General features: G+C 38.9%; 1 protein-coding gene across 1 annotated transcript in view; it reads right to left on the bottom strand.

The window, feature by feature from the left end:
• Positions 1-1,911: 1,911 nt before the first annotated feature.
• The window catches only part of USP12 (ubiquitin specific peptidase 12), a 79,661-nt gene continuing 59,794 nt past the window's right edge, over positions 1,912-21,778 (bottom strand). Inside the window, exons 5-9 of the mRNA XM_019736579.3 lie at positions 19,772-19,848; positions 19,571-19,654; positions 7,030-7,227; positions 6,472-6,550; positions 1,912-5,088 (exon numbers count right to left, since the gene is read on the bottom strand). Of these exons, the coding sequence (XP_019592138.1) occupies positions 4,987-5,088; positions 6,472-6,550; positions 7,030-7,227; positions 19,571-19,654; positions 19,772-19,848 (540 nt within the window). The 3' untranslated portion in view covers positions 1,912-4,986. The remainder of the gene's footprint in view (positions 5,089-6,471; positions 6,551-7,029; positions 7,228-19,570; positions 19,655-19,771; positions 19,849-21,778) is intronic.

Below are 21,778 nucleotides of genomic sequence, written 5' to 3'. Positions count from 1 at the left end.
CTGGTGCAAATGTAAAATGGTGCAGCTTTAGTGGAAAACAGTATGGCAGTTCCTCAAAGAGTTAAACAGAATTACCATATGATCTAGCAATTCCTAGTATATACCTAAAAGAATTGAAATCAGGGACTCAAACCCATACTTGCACACCCAAGTTCACCGCAGCATTACTCACAATAGCCAAAAGGTGAAAGCAACCCAAGTGTCCATCAAGAGAGGAATGGACAAAATGTGGTCTATACACACAATGGGACATTATCTGTCTTAAAAAGGAAATTCTAACACAGGCTATAACATAGATCCACCTTGAAAACATTAAGTGAAAAGCCAGACACAAGAGGACACATATTGTATAATTCCGTGTATATGAGGTCAAATTCATAAAGATAGCAAGTAGAGGGGCCAACCTGGTGGCTCAGGTGGTTAGAGCTCCGTGCTCCTAACTCCGAAGGCTGCCGGTTCGATTTCCACATTGGCCAGTGGGCTCTCAACCATAAGGTTGCAGGTTTGACTCCTTGACTCCCGCAAGGGATGGTGGGCTGCACCCCTTGTAACTAAGAATGGCAACTGGACCTGGAGCTGAGCTGCGCCCTCCACAACTAAGATTGAAAGGACAACAACTAGACTTGGAAAAAGACCTGGAACTACACACTGTTCCCCAATAAAGTCCTGTTCCCCTTCCCCCCACACAAAATAAAAGATAGCAAGTAGAAAGGGGGGAACTAGAGGCTGGGGGAGGGGGAACAGGGAGGAATGGGATTTATTGTTTAATGGGTATAGTTTGGGAAGATAATTCAGCATCACTGAATTATACGTTTAAAAATGGTTAAAATGGTACATTTTATGTTGTTATTTTTCACAATAAAAAGAATCTTTTGATAACGACAGCCATGGTTAGGAACTTGGCAATGAGGTCATACCTATTTTGAAACCTGATCTGCTACTTTCCAGCTGAGTGACTTTGGGGAAATTACTTAACCTCTGAAGAGCTTTAGTTTCCTCGTTTGTAAAATGAGGGTATCACTACCTCATAGAGGTTGCTGTCAAAATTAACATTTTTTAAAAAAGTGAAATGCTAAGTATAGGGCCTATTGCACTGTCAACTCAAGAATGATGGGTTGTTATTTTAGCAGCTCTGAGATAAAGGTAGTAGGTTACCTTAAAAACAAACAAACATAAATGACGAGCGGTGGAAACATTTTAAAATACATACACAGGTATCAGATAACAAGGGAACTTGAAAAAACAAGAGGCCAGCTTTTCAACAGTTCATGAAAAACTCTCTTGAACATATAAAATTCCGTTCATAAAAGTTCAGTATGAAGTGCGTAATACAGATGCTTAGAAAAGAAAATGCAATCTTACGTCCCCACTGACGAGTCCAGTTCACCTGCTATTATGTTGATTCTAAGAACACTCTTACAAACATGGATAACCGAGTGCTTCCAGAAGAGGTTCCCAAGAGATGAAGGATGGATTACATATAATGGTGACACAGACAACCATTCAAGTTCCTCGATAATGGGACAGGCGACAAGTACTCAAGCACAGGTTGAAATAATCATGTTACAGATTTTATAGGAGCAATTACTACACTGGAAAGAAGGGGTGCCAGGAATAGTGACTTTTAAGGTATCTTCTACTTCTATGATTCTAAATTTAAATGTTTAAACTTGGGATTTTTGGACAGACGAGTCTACTCCATAAAAACAAATGCCAGGCATGTCCTGATTAAATACAAGTACATATAAGTGCTGTCTTACAGTCATGGAATGCTGTTCTGGGGAGATCTCTCTGGATAACAAAAGTAGTGACTTTGGAGCAAAAGCAGTTAGACAATTTCCAAAGTGTGTACTCCTAATTGGCAAATACATTTTAGGCAAAACAGAAAAAAACACACTTAAAACCCACAGGCACAAATAAACCAACTTTAATAGATATTATTTTGTATTTAGATAGCGCCTTCTTCAAGAATCTTAGATGCTTTACAGACATTATATCTAATTAATCCCCACAACAACCCTGTGAGGTAGGTATTACTCCCATTTTACAAGATAGGGAGACTGAAGCACAGAGAGGTTAAGTGACTTGCCCAAGGTCACACAGTTAAATTCACTGAAGAGCCAGGACCTGAGCGCCTTAGCCTCCCAGCTCCCAGTTAAATACCTCATGAAAGAATCTTTAATGAAAAGTATCTCTAAAGAAAGTATCAAGAGTAGTATGTTATGAAAATGAGGTCTTTCTACTGCCATCAAGGAAAGAAAAAACCCTATACTGATGGTTAGAGGCAACAAGACCCATATATTACACATGTCCTTTTTTCCCTTTTCTTGAAGTCACACGGCTCCTGTCTTAAGAATTCTTCTAAAGGTAAAGTTTCTAAGACAGAAGTCATATGACTCAGAAGTGAGACTTAATTTAGAATATTTACTTTTAGTTAATGATAATTTATAGAAATTTTTATTCCAATATACAAAATATGGGACAGCCATCCCAACAAACATGTACATAGATAGCAATCAGCCACCATTTACAACTTAAACCCGCCCCTCATTTCAATCCCAGCCAAACAACAGACAGCCTCACAATGCTTTCTGCATGGGTCCCTCTTCATACTATGTCCACATTCTCCTGCCAACCCTAACCCAGCATGTTTTTAAAGTAGACTGAGTTGCTGATAAGCTTCCAAACATTTTACTTAGATGCAGCTGCACTCAGTACATATAAATTGAGAACTATCACCCCAGAGTCCCTCCCCTGACCAACCGTACTACTAAATATGGTGTAGATGTGAACAGTGTGTGACTACCATGGAACTCAATAAAAATGCTATAGCTTGTTCTACTATGAAATGTATCCTTGGCTTTTACTGTGGTTTTAAAATGCACAATGTAATAACAAACACAACATAGTATTCCAACGCTGTACCTTTATGCAAATGACTTCATCTATCTTTCTTATACATGCTGTGGCCTGACTCATGTAAAAACTGACTCAGCTTCACTTTCCTCTCCTCTGTACTGAAAGCTACAGAAATACAGCTTTAAATTCCAAGACAATTTGGTTTAAGCCCTCAAAATAAAAAATGTATCCAGGTCCACTGCTATGACCTTCCCACATTCTTGGTTGTGATTCTCTGTGCAATGTTGGTAGATCAGGCAGGCCATGTAATTTGTACACAACAATTCCAACCAGGTTACCCTGATTTTAGAAACTATACCTCAAAAAGCAATTTGTCAAAATACATCATGATTTCCTTCCAGCACATCAGTTAAACACCCCAATTAGCTAAATGACCCTGTTAAAGATATGGTCATGGAACGAATAGGTGAAGTCATTTCCTGAGCTAAAAGATACAAATAATAAATGTTAAGAATAGCAGCAGACAAAAACATTCTTTTTTGTTGTTTTTCATCTTCAACAGTATTAGTAAAATAAGTTTAGAAAATTACAGCAATTAAAAAAAAGACTACTGCCTGAAAAGACTTTGATAAAGAATATCCACAGCCTGATTGCTATTATTCTGAATATATATTCAATTATTTTCTGCAAGTGACTTTCGGCCACTGTCAGAGAACTTACTGATACATGGAAAAGTGTCAACTGTGATAATTTACACACATTACATGACATATATTACTTCTTAAAACTCCCAACAGGAGTCTTAACAAACAAAGTTTAATTTCCAAACACTCTTCCAGCAAGATTTGTAAAGGTGGGGGAGGGAGGGAAAAGGACCTGCTTGTACATTCCTGGTCTGCTTCATTAAAATTTGATCTTCAAAGGGCTTGTTAGCGAGCTACCCAGGCTGCTGGGGTTACGATGAACGATGACTTCTTTCCAAGGTAAAGAATGACACTTGAAAATAACATAATCGCTATGACATAAATTTTCCAAATATGGCCTCAACTTGAAATATTAGAGTACTTAAGAATTCTAAAGACTGGTATACCAGCACCACACCAGAATTTCTTTGATCATTCCAACAACCATAGGGAATTTTTAATAGTTTATTTTACTGAAATTAAAGCTGAATGAAATAACTGATTTATGAGCTATAACAAAAGGACAAATATTTAGCCAGAGATATCAGTTCCTCCTGAAAAAGAATATTTACCTCCTCTCATTGCAATTTTTCTTAAGGTATCTTACTGATTTAAAATAGTTTAAAATTCACCTTAAAAATAGAAACAAACAAAAGGACTAGTTAAACTGACAAAAAGTAGTAAAAATATGCTCCAATTTACTGACAGAATCATGGGCACTTCATACAATACTTAGACTCGAAAAGTTTTAAGTAAAATAAATAAGGAAAAAAATTATAATTACAAAGCCAGTCTTTCCCCTCGGGGAAACAAAAAGCCACCTTTGACCAATTGTTCCCTACATATACATATACTGTATATTATTATAAGCTTCTTCAGAGAAGCAAAACATATTTGTCTTCCTGGCACTGGATTCTAGCATCTGTTAGTTTTTATTCATCAGGAAGGCAACTGCAAGTGTTGGGCCCAAAAGTATTTCTGGTTTATGCTTGAAAAGACCACCAAACATTCTTTCTATACATAATTCAACCCAGGCAAATTGACGCAGTGTGTTCACTATCATCTCCTTAAATTATCAATACCACCCAGCACAGATTCCTCTTCTTTCTGCTGCACCCCCAGGAGTTCAAATCATTATTGGTGCCATTAATAAAGAGCAAATGCATGTCAATTACTGGAAGGCTGTTTTACAAGAGGAGCTGCTATCTCTGATTTCACTTCCTTGTTGTATGGAACTGCACAGACAGCATGATACCTGAGCAAATAAATCAACTACCATGATAGGAAGAGCTTGTTAATCCACAGTCTTTGCTTTATTGTGTGCAAAGTGTGCTACTGCCCCCTGAGCTTCCTGCATTTCTCTTTTCTTGCAAAATCAGTGCTTGATCCTTTCCAAAATAACCAGAGAAGAAATGAGGCAGAAATCTCTTCATCACGGTTCCCCTCAGTCCCGAGACTGATAGAAAAGGATGTAACCAGACTCAGAGTTCTTTGAGATGTCTGATGTCAACCCGTAGAATTCTTCGATAGCTTGTGCATCTATTTTCTGTGAGGCAAAATGTAAACATTAGTACATAAATGAGTTCCTTGAACTGCTTAAATCCAGTAAAATCTTCAACATTTCTTAGAAACATGCCCTTCATTTTCTCATTTATAAAACAGCTCTGGCACAACCAGAATGATTTAAATTAAAAAACTGATAGTACCAAGTGCTGCTGAGAATATGGAGCTCTCATACGTAGCTGGGAGAATGTAAAAGGGTACAGACACGTTGGGAAAACGTTTAGCATTATCTTCTAAAGCTGAGCATACAACTACCCTTTGATCCAGCAATTCTATTCCTAGGTATCGGCTGAAATGTATGAAACCACTAATTGGCAACTACTTGGGATCTACGGTGTTTCCCCAAAAATAAGACCTAGCCAGACAATCAGCTCTAATGCGTCTTTTGGAGCAAAAATTAATATAAGACGCGGTCTTGTATTATATTATAGTAAAATAAGACCGGGTCTTATGTTAATTTTTGCTCCAAAAGATGCATTACAGCTGCGTCTAATGATTATCCGGCTAGGTCTTATTTTCAGGGAAATCCAGTATGAAAATGGCAACTTCATATAGTCCAACCTAATATACACCCAAGAAAATGAGTGCGTATGTCCAGCAAGACTTGTACAAGGATTATCAAGACAGCTTTATTCATAATAGTCAACAAGAGACAAAGAAAGAGCCAAGTTTCTAACTTGATATATTCATGCAATGGAAAATTACACCACAAGAAAAAACTACTACTACTACAGGCCACAGGAACGAATCTCACAGATACAGTGATGAGTGAAAAAGGCAGACACAAAAGAAGTCATACTTGATGAGTCCATTTATACTCAAACATAGGCAATATTAATCGTAAGGATAAATAAAAGTCAACAGAGTGGGGGCCAGGGGATGGTGGGCAGAGGGGAGCAAAGCTGTGGGTCCTGACCAAGGAGCGGAATAAGGAGCTTGCCGGGGTGCTGAAAATGTACTGTATCTGGATCTGAGTGTGGGTGCGCGTGCGTGCCTGTGCGCGTGCGTGCCTGTGCGCGTGCCCATGTAAAGTTCGAATGCCTGCTTAAGATTCGTGTAATTTACTATAGGCATGTTGTAGCTTGACAAATTACTTCTTCATTAATGAAATATTACTTAAAAACTAGCTGTCATTGGAAGCGTTCTCGTTTTATTCTATACATTGTAAATGTTAGTTGACAATTCAAGCATTGGGGCTGGATGTTAGGGAGTATGAAGTGGGAATTAGATTCCAATCTGAAGACCTAGACATTTGTGTAATATTCATCGCCTGTCATCTATGAATGAGAAGCTGGGAGGAAAAAGTGAAGAGTAAAACACACACACACAACTTTGAAGAAAAATAAGAAATGAAGAAACTACTTACTTCTACAATATCGTCATCAAACAACAACCAAAAATCATGACTCTTAACTATTGCAATATAATGGCCTCGATTGGGACCACTGAAACAAAAAGAAAGAAAAGTTAATTTTATAAACTGTTTATTGGTATTACTCTTCTATGCCCTAAATTTCATGTGCTATAAAGTAGAAAAACCAAAACAGATAAAAATACTCCTTATTCTTTACCCCCCAAAATCAAGCTGCATTGATTTCAACTGGCATTCAATTTTAAAATCAAACAATTAGTACTCTACTTTGAGATACAACCAGTATTCTATTTATATATAAAGGTAAGCTATTAAAATTGTCTTTGTAATAATTTTTAATTATTATTTTAAAAAATAATTTTCAAATTTGCTTCTATGAAAGATTTAAATAAAAATTTCTAGCATTTTTGGTAGGGGGAGAGACCACGTATTTTGAAATAAACGGACTTAAGCACTGGATTCCACCCTCTGAGATCTACATTAGATTGCGCAGGAACACTCATCACTAACCCGACTCTCACTACCAGGCCCCCGGCCCCCGGCAGCCAGTACCTTCCACAGTGAACCACGACAGCAACAAGGTCGTACATTCTATCAGGATTGGTTGCATCGCCTGAAGTGTTAAAGAGACGAAGTTCTAAAGGAAAGACTACCCGGTAAGAAAGTTTTGTGTATCGATGAAGTTGATCCATATATTTAAATCTCTTCAGATGTAGAGCTAGAATCATGGGCAGTTTTTTAACTTTCATCCTATTAAAACAAACATGAAAACAAAATTTCATAAAAGACATTCACCGAGTCTTTAAAAAAATGATCAAACTTTATGATTCAATTACCAAGTGGTTAATGGTCAGTTTTAATAGCCCAGCACTACCCACTTTTGCATATTTCTACCAATTATTTTTATACTGGCAAAGCAATATTCTGAATGTCTTAAGACTACCCCAGCCCACCCATCATTACCAAACCACATAATTTGACTCAGCATTAGACACGGCTCCAAGACTAACGGAATGGCATTAGTCTTGGTTAAGAAATCTTTATTTTTGAAATATGATAAGGCTAAATGTCTCTGATGCCTATGACTGGTGGAGGAAAAACCAGTTCCTTAAAGATGCCAGTTCCTTTGGATGTGAGTGGAGACTGAAATCATTGGTTCTATCAATCTATGTAATTAATAACAGATTGAGAACAGGAGACAATGAGAAGAGCATAGAAGACCATTCTTCTACTAATGGTGTTTGCCAGAGAAGAAATCACTCCATATGAATAACTACATATATCCTAGAAGGCGAACAAAATAACTGGGAAATTTAGGAGTTAAGTTTTTAATAATGAAACACAGGCTACGCTTAACATTCTAAATAATATTTATTATGCCCTTACATGCTATTTCTCCCTGAGGTTACCTCTGCTCTCCTACTTCACATAACAACTGTCTACTCTGTTAAAGGCTCAGCTCAAATGTTACACCCACTGGTACAAATAACTGCTCTCTTCAATTCTCCATCAGCACTCTACAGATTCCCCTTATACATGTACAGTTTATTACACTGTAAAGTATTCAGATAATTATGGGTCTTTCTCTTCTTCTAGGATCTGAACTCTTGGCAGGTCGTAATCATTTTTTCCATTTTGTGATATTTCTCCTCTAGCTAGCAAAATGCTTGGCACACGATAGATATTTGACAAATGTTGCAGAACTGAACTCTGTGTGTGCAGTGAAGCAAAACACTTTTCATAATTAAAAAATGAAATTTATTATGCCACTGCCTCTAATGAAGTTAAGAAAATCATTTTATAGCATTATACTAAATCTGCATTTTACAGATCTTAAATGTGGTGTGAATATTCTGGAAATATTTACTATTCTACTAACCTGGCCTTTGGAAAACATTTGTGAAAATAAATATAAACAATCATTCCTGAAAAGCAATCTAGCAATATGAATTAAGAGCCTTTATGGACTTTACCTCAGTAATCTCATTTCTAGAAATTAAATATATCTCAAATACAAGACTTACGAGAAAAATTTCCTTCTCAAGTTATTTTATATCGTGAAAAATTGGGAAAATCCCCACTATTCAACAATAGGAAATGCTGAAATAAATTACAGTGCAAATGTAACAGTATATTAAACAACTTCAAACAATGGTGATGGTGAAAGTTTCTAAATGGCATGGGAAAATACTTGTGGAAAGTAAAAAAGTAAAGATATAAAATTATATAACCAATAATCCAATTTTATATACACCAGATAGTTGATTAAACCCAGGTAGTTTCCAAAACAAATTCTTTCAAAATAACAAAAACAAAGTATCCTTTGAAAATTTTCAGTGGAGTATAGATCCAAAAGAATACTCTCAGCATTAAATGAGTATTAGTGAAATAGATGGCCGTCAGTTCAGATTAGGAAGAGGAGATAGACATGGCCTGGTGGTTAGGAAAAATGTGCTTTTAGAAATGAAGCAAGAGCAGAGGGGAAAAAAGTCCAAATGGAGAAAAAACATCTAAAGGCTAGCTTATAAAATATGTTCGATCAGACAACACATGAAAAATCAGTCCTACTGGCAGAGTTTAATCCCAGAGGAATGTCAGCTACCACAAAGAAACCAAATGCTTGTGGGGAAAAACATGACAAAGTCAAACAAAAACATTGTGGAGCCGTATTTTAAAGATGATGATGAGACTACCTTACAAAATTTTCCTCATATTAAAATGGTTCAGGAAGAAGAAAATTGCTTGGACACCCATGTAAGGAGTAAGAAACTCATTGTGTAGATTTTACAGCAGCAGCAAAAAAAAAAAAAAAAGTTGATTTCCTACTCAAAACACCAATTCCATCAATATACCAAAGAATGTGTAGGATTCTGATTTTCCTTCCATTCAAAATTGTGTGGAGAGGTTACATTAGGGAGCTCTTGATGTCTGTCGTGTTTTTTTTAAAGTTGTCTTAAGATGTAATGTTTTTACAAAAACAAATTATGTTGGAAAAAAAAAGAGTAGAGAATATTTTTTCCTTATAAAGTTTGATCTAAACACTGATTTTATCTTCTGTAATCTAACTTATAAATCAATTTTCTATTAAAATTTTTAAATGGCACTACACAGTGATCAAAATCTGGATGAATTTGTTATACATACATTTTCTTGCTTTTACATCTTTAAAACAATAAGGTGTGTTCATTTTGCACTCTAACTTAAGAAGTGTTTACCTTTCTTGATAATATCTATTGTAATTTAAAGCTATTTTAAAAAGTAGGAGGATGGAAATAGACAAACAGTAAGTCAGCTGGCTTTGGCTGATACTAATTTCAGATGAAACAGACTTCAAGATAAGGAATGTTACTAGAGATAAAGAGGGATAGTTAACACATTGCGGCGGGGCTTAAATCCCTCATGAAGATTCTCGTGATCCATATGCAACGTGTTAATCAAGAGGACATAATCTTAAAACTATATGCTCCAAATATCAAAGCTTCAAAATTTGACAGAATTAAATAAACAGATGAATGTATAATCAGAGTTGCAGTCTTCTCTCACTAACAAGAAATGAGTAAGCATAAGGAGGATATGAACAACCAAATTATGGATCTAAATGACATTTATGGAACACTCCATCTCAAACTACAGAATATATATACATTCTTTCCAAGTACAACTGGGACATTCACCAACGTACTAGACAATGGAAGAAGTGTCAATAAATTCCAAAAGACTGAAATCATAAAATATGCTCTCTGACAAAAAGAAAAATACCTAGAAAATTCCCAGAGTATGCAAACTAAGCAACAAACTTCTAAATATCCATGGGACAAAGAGAAAATTATAAGGGAAATTAGAATAGATTTTTGAAATGGATGATAATGCAAATACAACATGTCAAAATTTGTGAGAATACAGCCGAAGCAGCATTTAGAGGGAAATTTATAGCTTTAAATATTTACATTAGAAAAGAAAAAGGGTTTAAAACCGAAAATCTAAGTTTCCACCTAAAGGAGCTAGAAAAAATGGCGAATGAAACCCAAAGCAAGCGCAAATAGAAAAGAACAGAAATCAATGAAATAGGAAAAAAAACAATAGAGATTCAAATAAGTGGTAAAATTCCAGCAAGGTTAATCAAGGGGAAAAAAAGAAAACAAAATGGCCAATACCAGAAATCACAGGCAGGCTATCACTATAGATTCTACAGACACTGACAGCATAAGAAAGTACCATGGAAGACTATTCAGCAATAAAAAGGAATGAACCACAGATACATGTAACCACTTGAGTAAATCTCAGGGAATTATGCTGAGTGAAGAAAGCCAATCTCAAAAGGTCATATACTGCCTGATTCTATTTATATAACATTCTCAAAATGACAAAATTACAGAGATGGAGGAGAGACTAGCGGTCCCAGGAGTTAGGAGTGGGGCCAGTGGGGATGGGGTGGCGGTGTGGTGTGTGACCACAGGTGAGATCAAGCACAGAAGAGATGGAGCAGTTCTGTTTCTTGACTGTTGTGATTACATGAATCCACACGTGATACAAGTGCACGGAACTGCACACACACACAAACAAATGAGCACGTGTAAAGCTAGTCAAATCTCACTAAGGTCAATGCTGACTGTACTACAGTTATGAAACAGGTTCCCCTTACGGGATGCTGAATGGAGGTGGTGCGTGGGGCCTCTCCTTACTATCTCTGTGCTGTGTTTACAATTTCCTGTGAACCTATAATCATTTCAAAATACGAAGTTAAAAAAAAAGAGAATAATATTATGGATAACATTATGATATTAGGTAACTTCAATGAAAAGGACACATTTCTTAAAAAAACATAATTTACTAAAACTGAAAATAAGAAATAATAGGAAATCTAAAGGGTCCTGTGTTTGGAATCAAAGACTTTCCCCCTTCTTCAAAAGAAACAATAGGACCAATGAGCAGCACTGGTGAATTCTATCCAACATTTAAGGAAGAAATAAAACCTATCTTATACAAACTGTTCCATAAAAGAGGAGGAGGGAATGATGTCCAACTCATTTCCGAGGCCAGCATAAACCCAATGCCAAACCCTCACAAAGGTATTACAAGAAAATAGAATTACACAGATGTGAAGTATTTCACAGATGTGAAAGTCATCAACAAAACACTGCCAACTGAATCTAGCAACAAACACATAAACCCCACTTGGTGATGATATAATAGACTAACTGAATTGATGATTTTTTCCTTAAGTTCTTTCTAAAAATCAGTAATTGTAAAAATAAAATACAGAGACTCCTTTATATTCCTAAATTAACAAAGTAATAAATATGTAAGGAGTGTTTAAAAATTAACATAGCATATTTCTCCTCCAAAAGAGAAACATCCTCACCCCAGCCTAAATTTTCCAGAAATTTTATATCTCTACAGAAAACATGTGCTGATCAATAATGTGAATTCTAAAAACAAGCACGTCCTCTTCCAACCTAATCAAAGTACTTTTGTGTGAGACTGGGAATGAGTAGACTACAGTATTACTTTCTTAGCAAAAAAGTTACTGCACTTATTACTATCAGGTAACAAACTCAAATAACGGCAGCAGCCACTGTAACAGGAGGTGGTGGGGCTGTGGTGACGAGAGAGCACGGCCTCCCTATTTGGGGCGCTGTTCCCCAGAAGCAGACCCTGTGACAAGAAGTCATATGCCCAGATTTGTCCAGGCGGTGCTCCTGGGTGGAGTGAGGGAAGCAGGGAGGGAAGGAAGCCGGGTAAGGGGTCCACCGGAGGCCAAAACCCAGGGGCCAGTGCCCCCCCCCGAGTCCCCCAGGGAACCCCTGGGCTGTGAATGTCACTGCAGACTGCTCTTGACCCCAGCAAGGGCAGCTGGGCTTTCAGACTCTTGTCCACCTGTCAGTCAGAGGCAAAAGAAATTCCTGGAAGTGTCCTTCTGCAGTGGTCCAAGGGGAGCCCTCCAAAGAAGGGCCAAGTGAAAGCATTTCACAGGAGTGGGGGCGGGGGGAGGCTGAACTGTCTGCACCTGCGTCCTAACGGGAGCACCCATGACTCCGCTGCAGGACACCATGGAGAGCAGGCCTTCCTGCTGGTCGCTGGTTTTTTCCCCCAAGAATGGCCAAAAATCATTTTTCAAACGAAAAATTCCCATTTGTAAAAACTGTGTGAGCCAAGCAAAGAGGTCTATAGATTGAATTTGGTCCAGGGGCACTAGTTTGCAAACCGAGAGAAACTGAATACCCGAGCACAAGCACATACGAACTTACTAAAGTCTGTGAGAAGTCTTGGCTACACAGAAAAGCTTAATAATTGTACAGACATAAAATTCCACACTCTCATATATCGTAACGTCAATGAGGACTGAGGCAAACCACACGGAGGGATGAGAAGGGAACAGAATGCTATGACTAGACGTGAGAAGGGCACTAGGAGACGGAGACGGAGCACTGAGGACAGCTCCACAAGATGACAGAACCTGACTCTGGCACGTGTTACAAACGCAGGCCAGGCCAGTGGATGGGTGAGGCCAGGAGTGCCCCAACCACAGATGGAACAGGGCACCGAGCGCCATCAGGAGATGCTGCCAGGTATGTAGCACCCACCTGTCAAAAGACAGAAGGACCCAGAAAACCAGAAACATAGGTGGATTCCAGAGGATTCTAATAGGTGTGTGTGTGTCGGGGGGAGGTTGCTATGGTTTGTACCTGCCCCCCAAATTCATGTCGAAATCCAAATGCCCAATGTGATGGTATTAGTAAGTGGGGCTTCTGGGAGGTGCTAGGTCATGATGGTGGAGCCCTTAGGAAGGGGGTTCATATTAAAAGAAACACTGGAGCTTGCAAGCGCCCTCCCACCACGTGAGGACATAGTGAGAAGGCACTGGCTACGAGCCAGGAAGAGGGTCCTCATCAGAACACGACCATGCAGGCCCTTGGCCTTGGACTTCCCAGCCTCCCGAACTGTGAGAAACATGTCTGTTGTTTATAATGCACCAGTCTCAGGTGGTTTGGTATAGCAGCCTGAGCGGACTGAGATGGGGGTGTGAGCCAGGGTGGTTGGCACGTTGGCTACAGTAAGGCAAATTCCTATTGCTGGAAAGATGCTGACGTGGTATGTACCATACAGGCAACCATGACCAGCAGCTGGGTACAGAGGAATAAGATATGGACCCAGTTATGAAAATGGAGCAAAAGGGAAGGACTTGATCTCAGGAAGACGAAGGATCTCAACTGCGAGATCGAGAGCAGACAAATGGACGTGTGGCCATGACAAGTCGATGCTGAGTAGCCTGGGCACCACAGGAGTCTCCTTCAATGCCTCATAAGGACAGGTCTGGGCCTAGAAGTGGGCCAAGCCGAATATGGAACACAGGGAGAGTACAGCAAACAGAGAGGAAGGATATGTAGGCGAGGAGCCAGTCAGGCTGGCTTGGCTCCCAGTCCACGGTCACTCAGCATCAGATCCCACTCTAAGTGAGAGAGGAGTGACAGAAATATTGCTCCTTAAAATATCGGCACCATTCCCACCTGAAGGCCCAGAGGACAGGGGAACACTGCCTGAAAGAAAGCTACCAAGTCCTTTCTCATTCCAGTTCCCCAGGGACCTCCCTCCACTTCACCCATTTGCTCTGTCCTCCTGCTGCATACAAGTCTATGGCTGGTATTTTGCCGGGACTGTGCTATACACAGTTTAGTAGCTATGCTGTATAAAAGGAGTCTGTGCAAATACTGGGAAAAGCTAGATAAAAGATCAATTTCTTTTATTCCGTAGCTCCTCTCAGAGTCTACAATATGAAGCATAAATAAGTAACTATGAATGAGGAAATGTTATTATACAGCAAACCCATTTCATCACGGACCCCTTATCTTATGGCATATTAATAACATTTCCAGAAATCGTTCATCAGTTTTCCAGACTGCAACTTTTTAAAGACACTGTCTTATAGTAATTCAAACAGATATATCATGAATGAAAGTCAAACTTCACATGTGGTTTTTTTATTATTGTGGTAAAAAAAACCCGTAACAAACGTGACCACCTTACTCCTTGTAAGCGTAGTGTCAGCTCCATACACGCTGCACAACACATCTCCACACCTTTTTCTTCTTGCAAACTAAGTGAACAATTCCCCCTTTCCTCTCCCCCAGACCCTGGCAACCACCATTTCACTTTCTGTTTCTAAGAACTTGACTACTTTAGATTCCTCGTAAAACTGAAATTATACAGAATTTGTCTTTTTGTGACTTGGCTTATTTCATTTAGCATAATGCCCTTGAGGTCCATCCTTTGCCTATTTTTGCTTTGTTGCTTATGCTTTTGGTATCACATTCAAGAAATCACTGTCAAATTCAATATCATGAAGCTTTTCCCATTTTTTTTTTTATTTTTCCCCCTAGGAGTTTTATAGTTTCAGGTCTTATGCTTAGGTCTGTAATTCATTTTGACTTAACTTTTGTATATAGTATTAGATAAGGGTCCAACTTCATTCTTTGCATGTGGATATCCAGTTTTCCCAGCACCATTTGCTGAAGAGACTATCCACTCCCTACTGTGATGCTTTGGCACATTTGTTGAAGATCATCTGACAAGATAAGTGAGGATGTATTTCGAGGCTCTTCTGTTCCATTGGCCTGTATGTCTTGATGTTAGTACCACACTGCTTTGATTACTGTAGCTTTGTAACATGTTTTGAAATCAGGAGGTATGAGGCCTCCAGCCTTTTTTCTTTCTTAAGATTGTTTGGCTATTCAGAGTCCTTTAAGATTCCTCACACGAATTCTGAGGGGTTTTTTTTCTGTCTCTCAGAAAAACGCCATTGAGATTTTGATAGGGATGGCACTGAATCTGTTAGATTTGCTTTGGGCAGTATGGCCATTTTAATAATATTACGTCTTTATATGATTCACTCTTCCAATCCATGCATACAGGATACCTTTCCGTTTATTTGTATGTATCTTCTTTAATTTCTTGCAACAATATTTTATAGTTCTTAGTGTACAAGTCTTTCGCCTGTTTAAATTTATTCCTAAGTATTTTTTTTTTTTTTGATGCTTTTGTAAATGGGGTTATTTTCTTGATTTCCCTTCAGAGTGTTCACTGCTAATGTACAGAACTGCAACTGATTTTTGTGTGTGGATTTTGTATCCTGCATCTTTGCTGAATTTGTTTATTAGTTCTAATAAGGTTTTTCTTTTTTTTGGTTTAATCTTAGTGTTTAAGATCATGCCATGGTAAACAGAGATAACTTTACTTCTTTTCTGATTTGGAAGCCTTTAATTTCTTTTTCTTGCCTAACTGCTCTGGCTAGGACTTCCAATACTATGCTGAATAAAGATGGCAAGAGTAGGCACCCCTACCTCGTTATTGATCTTGGAGGAAAAGCTTTCAGTTTTTCATTGTTGAGTATGATGTTGGTTGTAGGCTTTTCATATATGGCCTTCATGATGTAGAGGTATGTTCCTTCTACTCCTAGTTTATAGAGTGTTTTTGTCATGAAAGGGTGTTGAATTTTGTCAAATGCTTTTTCTGTATCCACTAACATGATTATATGGTTTTGATCCTTCATCCAGATTGAAACCTTAAGTCAAACTGACTATTATTTCTTTAATAAAAACTATGATCCGTATATTCAACACAATCCTATTCTGAGACCAGAAACTACAGACTTTTAGCGATGACAGGGACCTTAGAAGTCGACTAGTCCAAGTGAGACCCCAACATATTAAATGGCCCAGTATCACACTGCAAGTTAACAAGAGGGTTGATGCTACATCCTAGTGGAAAATATGTAATTTCTGTATTGGTGTCTTTCCATGAACTTACATAGTTCATCCTACAATAATACTGCAAAGTCTGAAAATATGTGGGTGGGGGGTGTGCATACATACAAAATATGTTCATCAAAGCACCTTAACAGTGAAAAAATGGGAACAATCTAAATTGTTGGATTTATAGAATTGGTAGATTTAGATTGGTATGTCCATACAAAAACAAAAAACAAAACACAAAACACTATGTAGCACCTCTTAAGACTGATGTAAAAGTGTATTTTCATTGACATGGTTGTAATTCAGTAAGTGGAAAAAGTTACAAAACTGTATATAAAGTTTGATTCCATTTCAAGAATTATGTGTGTATATACACATGTACTTAAAACATCTAGGATTTATACGAAAATGTTAACAGTGCTTTCTTAAGTGATTTATACTTAACATGTATTTTCTAATTTCTGTACAGAGAACATACATTCCTCATGTAATTTAATAAAAGGTCTAATATTAATTAATATATAAAATCTCATGTATATCTTCAAAACAAACAGCTTGACTTTGTAGATAATTCCTAATTACTTATGTATGGTCACCTGTCATCCTATGTGACCAGCTTATGCTCACAGATGGGCCTTCCTCCATCTAACCAATAAAGTTTCTGAGTTACATTCCTCTTGGCTACATTTAGTTCTTGACTCTATCTTCCTTAACCAACAGCGTTAGGCACTTTCTACAGCATTTTCAGGATTAATCTGGTACATCGGCCCCCATGCCTCTAATCAAACTTATTAGAGGTGCTCCAATCATATGTACTAATGGAAGGGAACCTGGAGTAACCTGTTTTGATTACCTTGTCCATTACCAAAATACCTCCCTTCCCAGTAGATGTGCATGTGGCCAAAACAAAAACAAAAAAACATAATCATTTAAAAATCTACGTTCTTTCCCTTCCCTTCATGCACATTTCAGTTCAACCATGGGGCCATACAAAGTAGACATCTGTGTAGGCAGGCGAGAGGGGAAGCCCAAGCAGAGTAAGCAACACGTCTATATGAGAGAATTGTGTGTGTGTATATACATGAGGATACGACTGCTCACCTACCAGGGCACTGACCAAGTAAGTAAATACATCAGGATAATGGGAGCCAACTTTTATCATCAGAGAAGGGAATCACGTTAAAAAGGAGAAAGCTAGGGTGAACCCTATGGCGTTGGCGGACATTGGAGGTAATCATTGTGAATTCATGGTTTTTCCATATAGACAGACAGACAATAGATAAGTACAGTGCAGGTGTGTATGTGTGTTTGAGCAGATGTAAGTATAAACGTACGCATAGCCACACCCGTTCTCTAGCTCTGTTCACTAAGGGGACTCATGAACAGTGACAGCCTAATAGCAACGAGAATACCTGTCCAAGGTCCTGGTTTCTCATCACCACTCCCCTCCCCAGAAGGAATCAGGGCTCCTTGGAGCAATGGCTGGTGTCAGGGTCGGGGAAAGGAAAGTGTACGATGAGCCTGGAAAATCTTACGGTGCCAGAAAGTAAAGAAGTGCTCAAGAATGATGGGTCGTGCCCAAAAGACACCGGAGCCAGCTCAAGCGGCTCCTGCTAGCCAAACCGGGGATAATTTCAACACAAAAATAAATTAGAATGGTAATGGATCATAACCCACTGAATGAAAACAGGAATCTCTGAATCCACACTGAGATTTTTTAAAATGAAAAAAAGTCTGATGAGGAATGGGGATATTTAGAATCTCAAAATACCTCCACACAAAATCCTTATGAATTACAAATGGAGAAAAGCACAGCTTACAGTGGAGAACTCTGGAGACATCCCCTTAATCAAGTGTTCAAAGATGAACAGCATCAGTGATGGGATGTGAAGAAAACAGTTAATGTAGCGCGCCTCGCACAATCCTTAGAAAGGCCTGCTTGCAAGGGTGGTCCCCGGATGACTACTGGGAATCGGATTTAGAGAGCAGTGCCACCATTCCCTGAATGAGAAGGGTGTCTCAAGGTGCCTCACTGTTTGACACACAGTATGGTATGCGGAACACCTTTCCTCTGGAAGTCAGGGGTCTGGGTACGTGCCAGGGAGAGGGGGCCTACGTGACCAGCCCCCAGTAAAACCCTTGGGAACTGAGTCTCCAGGGAGCTTCCGGGGCAGACCACATTTCTCCCCCAGGCTGTCACATTCGATGCGGGCGGAATGAAGTGTGTCCTGTGCGACTCCACTGGGCCAGCACTCCTGGAAGCTTGCCTGGCTTTCCCTTTGCTGACTGTGCCTTCTCCCCGTCCCCAGTAACGAGTCTTAGCTGCGCACATGACTAGCTCACTGAATCCTGCCAGTCCTTCTAGCCAATCACCAAACCTAGCAGCTGCCTTGGGGAACCCCGACACGAGACAAACCACAACCACGTGCCACTGAAGAGGCTACAATAAGATCACTGCACCACTTCTGTGAGATTCCCATCCAAAATATATAACCTGAATCTAATATGAGAAAACATGAGATGAACCCAAAGAGGGACATTCTACAAAATAACAAATGTAATTTTGAAAGTGTCAAGATCATTAAAGTCAAGAAAAGACTGAGGAACTGTTCCAAATGTAAAAGACTAAACATAATGTGTGATTTTGGACGGGACCCTCTTTTCTAAAAAGGACATCATTGGGACATCTGGTGACAGACACTAAAGTCAGGTCTGCGATAACAAGCACACGTCAGCGTTACTTTCCTGACTGGGATGGACATGGCACGTAGGAAAACTCCCCTGTGGGGAGGACATAGCTACTAAAGTGCCCAGATCATGGGACGTCATACTGGGACCGCACTTTCAAATGGTTTAGGGTAAAGCAGCATTACTGGTGCTGTGCCTGCAACTCTTCTCTGAGTCTGAGATTATTTCAAAATACAAAGTAAGATAACAAGGATGATGATAACGAATGCATTCCTTGGTACCAAACTCGCATCTTTATCTACTAAGAGAAGGTACAAAATCCTGTGTAAGAACAGAAGAAACTCGGGTGGACTGAGAAAAGTCCCTTTTCCCTCACCAAGGGAAAAGTTTACATAATCAAGAAAGCTTCAAAACCAAATATTTTACCTGTACTGATTTATGATTATTAAACAATCACTAAATGCAGAAACTCACCCGCGGGTGCAGAGTTGAATATAGTTTATCCAGTAATTACTTAATAAGCCTTAACTTGTTGGTGATAAAATTAAGAATTTTTACTCAGTGTAAATTTTCACAGATCACTTTCAGCTAGAAAAGCCCATCTACAACATCCATTGCCAAAGAATCACTAAAAAATTCCCAAGACACTAAATTACCGTTTGTGTGCTTCCTGTTTGCTGCGACATTCTTCACAGTAGTATTTGTATTCACTGCACAGAGTTTCTGTGTTGCTAAAACCCCTGTGTAAAATTCAAAATAAATTAATTTTGTCCACACCAGAAAATCATGTCCTCATTTAGAAATATTCTAAACCAAAGATATTCATTAACTTTCACAATAAATAACTCTACACTTACCTTAAGCAGTGAGTAATTGATGTGTTTTGTTCCACGTCAACAGAAAGGTCTAAAAAATCTTCATCTTTGCTGCTTATCTGTAAAAATAGGGAATTACTTTTGAAATCTTCAAATATCAGAAAACCACTGTACAAAAATGACAGAATTAAATACACTCTAATATTAGTACAAAGTGTACGAAGAATTCTTTTTCCCCAAGTTCAAAAGAAAATGACTTGATGTGGATTATTCAAAAGAACACTGAATAAGTAACTCTCATAATACGTACAGGCAAAACCCCAAGTACACCTGTGGCAGATTCTCTTACTGGCAAAGGCCAGTACAATGTGAAACTCCATTACTTTGCAAAATCTTGGTGTTACTGAAAAGCAGGAAATAAATGGTACCATATATACCAATTCTTAAAAACCGTAGGCCAAGATTAAATGACAATGCTTGGCAAAGGACATGACACCTGTATTGTTTTATCTTTTAAGAAAATAATTTAAACCAAAATGCCAAATCACAACCTTTATTTATGACCTTTTATTTCTCAAGAAAAATCTAATATGAAATTCTGTTTGACTTACGGGCAAATCACCTTATAAAAAATGGTTATTACTTATTCATTTGAATTGGATTAGAACAGAACTTTAGACACCAATTTTCCTTGCTATTCCCTTCAATGACTGTATTCCCAAGGTGAGCAAGCAATAGAACACAAGTCTGACTCAGCTCCCCTCTCACCCACAGTGACAACACACCCAACACAGTGAGTGCTTTCCTGTTTCAATACTGCATCAGTGTTATACATCCGTTTCACCAGCCTACGATAGATTATGTGGCTAGATGTACAGTAGATACTTATGCAAATCTGGGTAAACAGGAGAACATGCATACAAGGTATAGTGACACTACAAGACAACTCCTCTGGGTCTCCGAACATTCAGTAAGAAACAAGGGCAGAAGACAAGGAAGAGGGGAAGGGAACACAATGTGCTTAAGGAAAAACAATTAGGCCGGTGCTTTAAGGAAGTGTGGGGAGTGTGACAAGAGGCAGTGTGGGAGAGGTAGGCTAAAGCCAGCTCAGGCAGTCTTCATATCAGATCAGACAGGATCTGATGTTCCTCGGCATGAGGTTTGAGATTCTCAGACACTGCCTTGGAGCTCTGCGTTTTCAAATTTCCTTTTTACGGGAACATAAAAAGCTTGACGTAAGGATGTTCTGGATCTTCTGGATGTATCTGAGTTACTATGTTTATGTTCACAACTGTGTTGGTGCCAGGTGATCACCAAGTGGGGCAATATTTAACTTTTAGAAGTATTTGTAAACATGTCTGATTGTTGTTGGACTGCTATGTCCCAATGTGAGGTCACACCCAGCATCTGGGAGATAACAGGTCTAAAATTCACGCTGGAGAGCTGGACTGGGGAATCAGCAGCCCAGGTGGTAATGAAAATGGCACATGACCCCCCGCTTCCCGCAATGCAGAGTGAGAGGCAGCCCAAAATGAAACCCTAGAGGGTACCTACCTTTAAAGGACAAATGGAAGAAGAAAAGCCAAGGAAAGAGACCAAGAAGGAAGCATCACAGAGCAGAGAAGAACACCAGAAGGGGGTGCTGTTACAGACACCAGCCTCCTACCAAAAGGGGTATTAACAACTGCATTACTAAATCTGCCATACAAAAGCACTGTCTCCTCCAGGAAGCCCATCCGGAACCTTTGCAAACGCCCATCCCACCAGGGCTGGTCCTCCGTCCTCAGGCTCCCTGGCATCTCGTGCTTGCCCGGGCCGTACACACTGTACTGGAACTGCCCGACTAGTTGTGGATGGGTCTTTACCACCCCCGTGAGCATCTTGAGATGAGAAATGATATCTTATTCATCTATCAACCTCTACTCATCTTCTGCCTGACATAACTGGTAAACAAATATTTGTACAAAACTAAATGAAGAAATGATACCTACTTACCCTTGTGAAATTCTGAATTTCATCTCTCAAGCTTAGTTTGATAAAGCTAGATCA

The sequence above is a fragment of the Rhinolophus sinicus genome, chromosome 16 (assembly GCF_057876585.1).
Source record: "Rhinolophus sinicus isolate RSI-liver-muscle chromosome 16, RSI-T2T, whole genome shotgun sequence".
Lineage (NCBI taxonomy): Eukaryota > Metazoa > Chordata > Mammalia > Chiroptera > Rhinolophidae > Rhinolophus > Rhinolophus sinicus.
This window is presented reverse-complemented; position numbering and strand designations above follow the sequence as displayed.